General features: G+C 37.8%; 1 protein-coding gene and 1 pseudogene across 1 annotated transcript; one reads left to right on the forward strand and one right to left on the reverse strand.

The window, feature by feature from the left end:
* Positions 1-221: 221 nt before the first annotated feature.
* On the reverse strand, positions 222-6981 carry LOC107790241 (uncharacterized). The gene is made up of 2 exons (XM_016612148.2): positions 6093-6981; positions 222-694 (listed from the first exon to the last, which is right to left on the reverse strand). The coding sequence occupies exons 1-2, from the start codon at positions 6979-6981 to the stop codon at positions 684-686; spliced, it is 900 nt and encodes a 299-aa protein (XP_016467634.1). The 3' UTR covers positions 222-683.
* A 158-nt stretch (positions 6982-7139) lies between these two features.
* LOC142163111 (terpene synthase 9-like) lies at positions 7140-8385 on the forward strand (annotated as a pseudogene).
* Positions 8386-9075: the final 690 nt, after the last annotated feature.

Genomic DNA, 9075 nt, shown 5'->3' on the forward strand with positions numbered 1-9075 from the left:
TTTTTGTTTAAAGGATGATTATATTAGCAGCTAATATAAAATAGGTACATCATCAGAGCCAGTGACGGACCCAGAATTTTATGTTAGCGGGTTCAATCTTAGAAGTACATAACTTTAGTCGTAAAATAGTAGTTGTTAAGTGGGTTCAAATTAAATATTTATACTAATTTTATGCAACTTCAATCGTAATTTATACATATACACAGTATTATTTTTTGATAAAGGGGAACCCGCTTGCCACCACGTGCGTCCTCCACTAATCAGAGGGGTTGCACAATATACACAATATGTCTGCCCAAAAAACTTTATTTGCAAACACCGGAGGAACTGCCCAGCATGGTTGTTCTTCCAAAAAGTTCTTTTCTTGCTCCTTCCTTTGCCAGTAGATCAACTACCCCGTTCTTCTCCCAGTAGTTGTGTTTCACCACTGTTCCTCTTAGTAGGGATAATACTAAGGTTTTCAAGCACTACTAGTGTATTACATATAGAGCTAGATACTAGTCTAGTAGTAGATGCTTCATTTTTGTCTTCCTGGATCATCCTCTTTACTGGATCTGGAGGTGAGTGCAAAATAGTTATAGTAGAGCTTAGGTGTTGTTGCTTGGAACCCAATTTACACAAAAAGTGTGCCACTTTGTTGCCTTCACGGAAGCTATGCCGGACCACTAGATTCCCCAATTTCTTCAACGAGTACCTGCATTCCAAGATAGTGTTAGTATAAGCAGGAAAGATATTATGTTGGAGCAGTTGGATTATGTCCGTCGAGTCAGTGTCAATCTCCAGTGGTGCTAGTCCTTTGTCATGTGCCAATTTTAAACCTGCATGAAGTGCCTGTAATTCTGCATGAGTAGGGTTGTAGGCTTTGGTTTTGTTAGTAAATCCTACAATCATGTCTCCCTGACTATTTCTTATTATGCCCCCAATGCCTCCCTTGTTGTGGCTACCCAAGGAAACATCTATGTTTAATTTGTAGTTATGAGGTAGTGGTGGGTACCATTTAATGTGTACCGGAGTTTTCTGCGTTGTGCATTTGTAATTGGAGGCTAGTAATTTAAACTCAATGGCTCGTGTATTAACCATATGGTAATTTAAGTTGTTTGAGTAATTGTGGAAGTAGTTGTTGTTTCTATTTAGATAAAGGTGCCATATTGCAAAAGGAAAAACATCTTCCCAAGTTATGGAGTTGTGAGTAATCGGTACTTGAAGATCTTTAATAGCTAATAGCCAGTGTTTGTTGTGAGGGATGGTGTTGATGTCAGTGCCTGTGTTGTCTCAGAATGAGCGTGCTACAGTGCATTCAAGGAAGATATGAGTTATGGTTTCTTCTGCCATCCTACAAATCATGCAAGTGTTGTCAATTGAGACACCAATTTGATAAAGGTAGGAGTTAGTGGGTAATCTATTTTTAAAGTATTGCCACAGAAAAAATTTGATTTTGTTTAGGGTATGCAGTTTCCAAATTCAATCATAGCCGGTGGCCTTTTGGGTGTGTTGGTGAAGTAATTTGTAAATTGAGTGGGTTGTGAAGGTGCCATTTGCGTTGAGCATCCAAACGGGTGTGTCTACGGCAAGGGGGTTTTTGAGATGGAGATGGGGGTGATGTCAGTAGCAATATATCTGGATAGATCGAATGATATTTTGGACCAGTTCCACTGATCATTTAGCCAAACCTGGTCAAGGGTCAAGTTGCTATCATTCTTGTTAAGAGGGCCTTGAATGATTGAGCGAATGTTTGTTTTTTTTGGGATCCAGCATCTATAGTAGAAGTTTATGGATTTACCATTGCCAATATCCCAAGCCAATCCTTTGTTGATGGTTTCCCATCCCTTCAGGACATTTTTCCAAATGAAGGAGGTGGTCTTAGCATTAGGCTTATTGCTGTTTCTTTGAATTAGAGTGTCTGCTCACATGGTTGATGGATTGGCGAATAGTCTCCATGCAAGTCCCGCTAGAATGACTTGGTTTTGTGCCATACCTTGGGTATCCCCCAGCCACCTAATTCCTTTGGAAGGGTTACAACATCTCACGAGATGTAGTGTATTTTTTTTAATTGTAGTTGTCCCCTAAATAAAGTCCTATTGGATTTTATCAATTTGGTGAAGGATTTTTTGGGAGGGATATGTACTGCATATTATGGTTAGGGATGGCATTGAGGGCAGCCTTTACAAGGGTTGCTCGTCCCGCAAGGGTGAGGAAATTTATTTTCCAGTTAGAAAGTTTCTTCCTCATATTGTCAATTACAAATTAGAAGTCAGATGGTTTGGTCTTGTTATTGGTAATGGGGAAACCCAAATACTTGCCAAATTGGCTAGTTGGGTTAATGTTAAAAAGGTCTATTGCATAGTCTTTTATGGCACTTGAGCAGTTATCGGAGAAGAGAATTTTGGACTTGGTGTTGTTAATTTTGTGGCCTGATAGGGAACAAAAAGTTACTAAGGAGTGGTGAATGGTATTGATGGATTTTTTATTTGCTTGGGCCATGAATGTCAAGTCATATACGTAAAAGATATGTGATACATGAGGTCCCTTTGGCCCAATTCTAATGGGGATCCATAGAGTAAGATCCACTTGGTGATGTATGTATATAGAAAGCAATTCCATGGTTAGGATGAACAGGTAAGGGGATAGGGGGTCCCCTTGTCTAATCCCCCTCGAGGGTTCAAAGAACTTAGTTTGAACACCATGTACTAAGACTGTTATTTTGCTTGTGGTTATGCAGTTCATGATCAGAGAGGTGATTTTTAGTGGGAATTTGAAGAAGGCTAGGGCCTTGTAGACAAACGACCAATCTAGCCCGTCAAAGGCTTTCTCAAGGTCGATTTTGATTATCAGTTGACCATTCATCCCTTTTATTTTTTTGAATTGGTTTATAACTTCTTGTATAATGATAGCATTGTCACATGCTCGCCTACCTTTTAAAAAACTGGTTTGGCATGGGCTGATTAATTCAGGAAAGAAAGGTTTGATCCTGTTAACAATTATTTTGGTGATTATTTTGTATGTGGTGTTGCAGAGACCTATTGGTCGGAAATTATTAAGGTTATTTGCATGCTTGAATTTGGGAATGAGTCATAATAAGGTTTGATTCATTTCCTCAGGGATTTTATATAGGGCGAAGATTTCTTTGCATAACCGTATGACAGAGGGTCCCACAATGTTCTAGTGACGTTGATAGAATATTGGGTGCATACCATCAGGTCCTGGGGCTTTGTATGGCTTGAAGGAATATACTGCAGAAATGATTTCTTGGGTGGCTAGGGGCCTATCTAAGGAGGAGACATCTATATTGGAGAAATTTGTGTAGGCACTTTTAATAGTATTCCACTCTGATAGTGTATTATTGGTAGTGAATATATCTTTGAAATAGTGGTGTGTGTGATCAATGATTTTTTAATGATCTGTAATCCAATTGCCAGCGTTGTCTTTAAAGAAAGAGATACTATTACGCCTCCGCCTATTTAGGACTGATATGTGAAAAAATTTAGTATTTGCATCGCCCTCATTAAGCCAATTCAGGCATGATCTAATCTTCCAATGATCTTCCTCTAGTTGAAGAATGTTGTTATAATAATTGATTAGAGTGTGCTCTAAATTTCTAAGGAAAGTGCTATAGGTATAGTTTGGTGAGTTTTGAATTCCCTTAATTCTAGCCAGTATCCTTTTCTTATTGGCAAAGATATTACCAAAATTGTGAGCACTCCATTCACTGACGTTTGTCTTGAAACAAACCTCGGCATCATTGAAGTTTCTATTATTCCAGCTTTTCTCAACGACTTTATTAAACTCAGGGTGGCTTAGCCAATATTTTTCGAGTCTAAATGGGTTGTTAGTATTTGTCCTAGTATTAGTAAGTCTGAGTAGTAAAGGTTTATGGTCGGAGTATGTCTTTGGGAGGTGAGTAACTAACACTGAGGGGTATTATTCCAGCCATGCTTCATTAGCAAGGCATCGATCAAGTCTTTCTAGTATGAGACCTTGCCTCCTATTTATGGTTGGACCATGTGTAACGGCAACCTTTGAATCCTAGGTCAATTAGGTTGCAGTAGTTTATACAAGACCAAAATCTGGAGGACCTATTTTTTTAATATTCCTTCCTCCCCATTTCTCTTCTTGATTTAGGACATCGTTAAAATCACCACATATAAGCCATGGGCCTTTGTAATTGTCAAAAGTATTCTTTAGGCTATTCCATAAATCTATCCTACTTGATAACGAGTTACTAGCATAAATTGAACTAAAGAGCCAATGGTTGTGATTTGGTAATACCTGGACTAGAGCATGAAATTCCTGATCAGTTTGCCTAACACGCTCCACTGCTACCATTGTGTCAACCCATATAATGACAATACCACCAGCTCTGCCAACCGCTGGTATTTCTATTAAATTCGAGAAATTAAAATCTGCCCTAAGAGTTGCATGGTTGCCCATTTTTGTTTCTAGTAGGTCCCCCATGTATGTGTTGTGATTATTTATAAGCTCCTTAAAGTTACGTCTGAAGTCTGCATTATTGGCGCCTCTAACGTTCCAAATGATTATGCCGGTGGGTGTATTCATGATAGGGCAGTGGTTTTGGAGTTTAGTTGCATGGTTAATTACCTTCGTGAAGGGGCTGTCCCTTAGAGTGGGGTTCACTAGCACTGCATACTTTGCTGTTGCAGTGTTGATCGATGGAGTTATCTCTATTGAGCACCTTTGAAGTGCCACTGGGCAGCGCAATATGTATATAAAACTTCAGTTTAAAGGTAAGTTGTTTAAAAATATTTGTTTAGCATATTCAATAGATCTTTTGCTTCTTGTACTTCCTGGTCCAGATTTGGACCTTGTTCCATCGGAGGGGCCATATGAGGATGTGGATGGGCTTGTTGAGGTGTCCAAGGGAAGAATAGAGGGTTCATTTCTGTCACCTCATGTGATGGAAAAAAGGGTACTTCAAACGTTTGGTTCATGTTCAGGAGGGAATTGAAGTGTTGTGGAAGGTTCCAGTGGTTGTGCATTGTTTGGTAAAGATCATGGGCAATTGTTGGGGCTAGGGGATCGAGAATGTTTGCCATCCACATATGGTTCATATAATTGTCCATAGCCATTCTCATCCCCTCCGCCACCACTTGTGCTAGGAAGTTTTGATTTTGGATAATCACCATGACTTCCTGTCCCTCTATCAACATTGAGAAGAAGAGAGCTTGGCCTTGGAGACCCTGTTCGATCCAAGAGGTAGGTTGGTGGTCCTGATGCTATGGTTGGGTTGCGTAGACTAAGTTTGGAATGTGCATGGGGTTGTTTGGATTGTTGAAGTTCATCGTGGGAGGTTGAAATGAGTTCCTAGGCACTTTGTAAGTTAGTAGTCCCAGACGTGATCTTTTATTTAGAGGTAATAGTAGGTTTGGAATTTTGTTGTTGTGAAGTATTTGTTTTTAAATTTTCGGAGGAATGTCGTAAAGGTAGGGAGAAAGATTGAATATCTTTTGTGGTAGATTAAACTTGGGTGTGATTGGTTGAATTAACCGTGTGAGAGTATATAGGATTTGTTTGGTTAGAGGTGTCCATAGGTGTGTCCATTTTCACAATGTCCGCTGACAAGTGTTTGCATGTGTGTTGCATGGGGTGTGACTTGTCGTTTGGAGATTGAGTGTTGAGTTAATGCAAGGAGTGATTAGCGTCTAAGTTGTAGCTGTTATTAGCTTCTAGATTTGGCAGCAACTTTCCATGCAAGTGTTGAGCATGCTCATTGGTGGTAGCCACATTTTGTACACGTGGCAGTTGTGTTGTGGCCTTGTTTCTTGTTTGTATCGAAGAGTTTTTATGTGAGGAAGAGGAAAAGTTTTGTAGTTTCAGAGGAATGTCTGTGGGGATGTCCATTCCTTCGTATTCCTCTATTTCCTGAAGAGTTTCAAATTTATTATGGAGAAGCTGGGGTTGGTTAGAAATATTAGAGTCCATTTTCCCAATTGAGTTCATGATTGTTTGTTTGTTTGGTGAGTATATTGGGCTGGTATTAGGGGGTTGGGATTCATCAGTATCTTTAGACCTATATGAGAGTTTTTGAGTGTGGAGGTACTTACCTGTAACTACTTCAAAAATTTTGATATTAATACCTGTGTATCCGCTTTGAGTGCCTTGATGGTATGGTACTGGCTGTGCTTTACTATTCCTTGTTGCTCTTGGTTGTGGTATACTTGCCTGTGTTTTGCTCCTCTTATGGAATGCCACCATTTGCCAGTGGTTTGTGGAGGTGGTGGAAGTCACCATGTTGTGCTCTACATCTCGAGATATGGGGGTAAGTTTGGTATAAGAACAGTGCTGGGTTGTATGTCCTAATCTTCCACAAGCTTTGCAGAGGATGTGCTCGCCTTCATAAATGATTTGCTGCTTGTAGTTGCCTATTGATATACAAGGTTGAACTGGCTCTTCGAGTTGCATCTCAATGCAGAGGCGTGCATATCTTTCTCGCAGTGCTGCACTTGTACATGCATCAATCTTCAGAAGTTTTCCTATGGTGTTGCCTATTTTCTTTAGTATAATAGCATCGTAGAACTCAGTAGGCAGCTGGGGAAGTTGTAGCCAAATGACTGACCTTTCTTGGGTGGCATTGCTTGCTTTGAAGTTTGGTTCAGATTTCTTGATGGATAGGAAGAAGCCATTGATAAACCATGGACCATTTTGGAGGGCGCTGATCATGTTTTTCTCCTTGCTAAATTTTGCAATAAAGTAATCAGAGCCAAGATCTATCAGCGGGAAATTCTCCGATGGTTTCCATATTTTTTGTATTTTCTTTTCTAAATATTGGTGTTGTATTCGTTTACCTAGTAGCTTAATGATCAAGGAGTGTTTCCATGGTAGATACATTCTATTTTTGTCCTTCTCTGATAGTTGGATTGTTCTTATGCCTTCATGTAATTCATTTGATTTTAAAAGCATGGAATCCTCTGTTTTATTTTGTTCTTCCCTTGCATGTTCATTTTCCGCCATATCGCTGTACATCATATATTCTGATGAGCCAGTAGTTTTTCTTTGAAGGATGTTTGAAGGCTTGTAGTTATAGTATTAGTGTTTGTAGTACTGATGTCTGGTGGTTTGGGTGGGATGTGCTGGGCTTCTATTTCAGCTTCTTCTTTCTCCATCAACTTGAACTCCTATTGCCTTTTAAATTTCCTTTTAGAATGAAAAAATTGGTAAGAGCCTATTTTAAAGAAGCCGAATGGTTGAACGCGGGCTACATTCCAACATGTGAGGAGTATATGAAGAATGCACTTGTAACCGCTGCCCTTATGACACTTGGAACAAATTCCTTGCTTGGTATGAAGAATGCACTTGTAACCGCTGCCCTTATGACACTTGGAACAAATTCCTTGCTTGGTATGGAGGAAGTTATAACAAAAGATGTTTTTGAATGGATCACAAATGAGCCTTCAATTGTTCGAACTTCATCAATAATCTATAGATTAATGGATGATATTATCGACCATGAAGTAAACACCATAACTTATCATTTACTAATTTGACTATTAGATCTTGGCACAACCAAAAAAGGGACAAAGGGGCAACTTATCAAGTTTTTGTACATAAATTTTACTTTATTGCAATAAAATTACTAAACTATTTTTTACGATGAAAAAAATGATTCAACTTTAGCTAAATATCACGAAAAGTTACAAAACTACTTTTGTAATTAAAAAGTTACCCAAGTTTGCCTAAGTATCACCAGAAGTCATGAGAGGGAAACTCAATAGACATTTTGATTACAAAAATGATCTTTCGGTTACAAAAATTATTATTTAATTCGTGACTTTTTGTGATACTTTGGCGAAGTTCATTGATTCTCTTGTTATAAAACATAATTTAGCGACTTAGAAAAAGTTGAGTAATTTTTTTATTACAAAAAAATAGAATAGTAATTTTTGTATATAAAATAAAATTTAAATGATCATGCACGAAATTACCCCAGAATATGTATTGGAATTGCTTCATTTTGGCTTATCTATATGAAATTTAGACATGACCGAAAAATGCTTAATTACAAGTAAAATTCTGATGAAGATTATAAGGAAATCTATTGACTTAGGTTCAACAACAAAGAGGACATGTAGCTTCCGTCATTGAATGCTACATGAAAGAATATGGAGCTTCAAAAGAAGAAGCATACGTCGAGTTTCAAAAGAAAGTCAAGAATGCGTGGAAAGACATAAACAAGGCATTACTTCACCTACTGAAGTACCAATGTCTATCCTCGAAAGAGTTCTAAATCTTGCACGATTACTAGATACACTTTTTCAGGATGAAGATGGATACACAGATTCCAATTCCAAATGTAAAGACATTATTACCATGTTGCTTGTTGAATCTGTCAATATTTTACTATCACAATGCATCTGCAACTTTATCCAATAACTTATTGTGAGCAAACTTGGAAAGTTTTTGTATTCTCATTTTAATTAATAAAATGGAGATTGTTCGTGTTCAGGAGAAAAAATAATAATTGAAACTAAAAACAAGTTCAATTAGTTGTATGGAGATTCCTCATACAATGAGGCTATCAAATAATTATTTGTAACGTATACTATTCAAAATATAGATTAGTTTTCAATTTTCATGAACTTGTATAAAAAATGAAAGATTTTATTGATTGTTTAGAACCTAGTATAGTATGGCTAAAATTCATCTTCGTACTTATTATGAAATTAACGAGTTATATAGTTAAGTTATAACTTTTTTTTTTTTGATAATAAGGATATTTATATTATAGAAGCATTAAAGATTGTTCTTAGTACATAAGATCTGAGAATGCAGCTTGTAACGACTTGGTAGCCCAATGTTTGTGACATTCTGGTTGCCTAGGAGTATTAGTCTATTACAAGCCGTAATGTCTAGTGACTTCTTGAAAAGGTAAACAACATCCATATCTTTAGCAAGTTGAGAGATAACAAAATGAGGTGGTGTTGGATGTAGTTTTGCTGACTTCTTGCATGGTTGCCAAAAGGTGTCTTTGTTTGCATCTGTTGCAAAAAGATGAGCTACTTGGTTTCCTTCCCGGAAGTTATGCCATAAGGACAGGTCCTTCCGCTAGAGCATCAATAACCT

The sequence above is a fragment of the Nicotiana tabacum genome, chromosome 8 (genome assembly GCF_000715075.1).
Source record: "Nicotiana tabacum cultivar K326 chromosome 8, ASM71507v2, whole genome shotgun sequence".
Lineage (NCBI taxonomy): Eukaryota > Viridiplantae > Streptophyta > Magnoliopsida > Solanales > Solanaceae > Nicotiana > Nicotiana tabacum.

Coding starts and splice junctions, on each gene's coding strand:
- LOC107790241 (XM_016612148.2), bottom strand. CDS start 6,981: ATGATGTACAGCGATATGGCGGAAAATGAACATGCAAGGGAAGAACAA.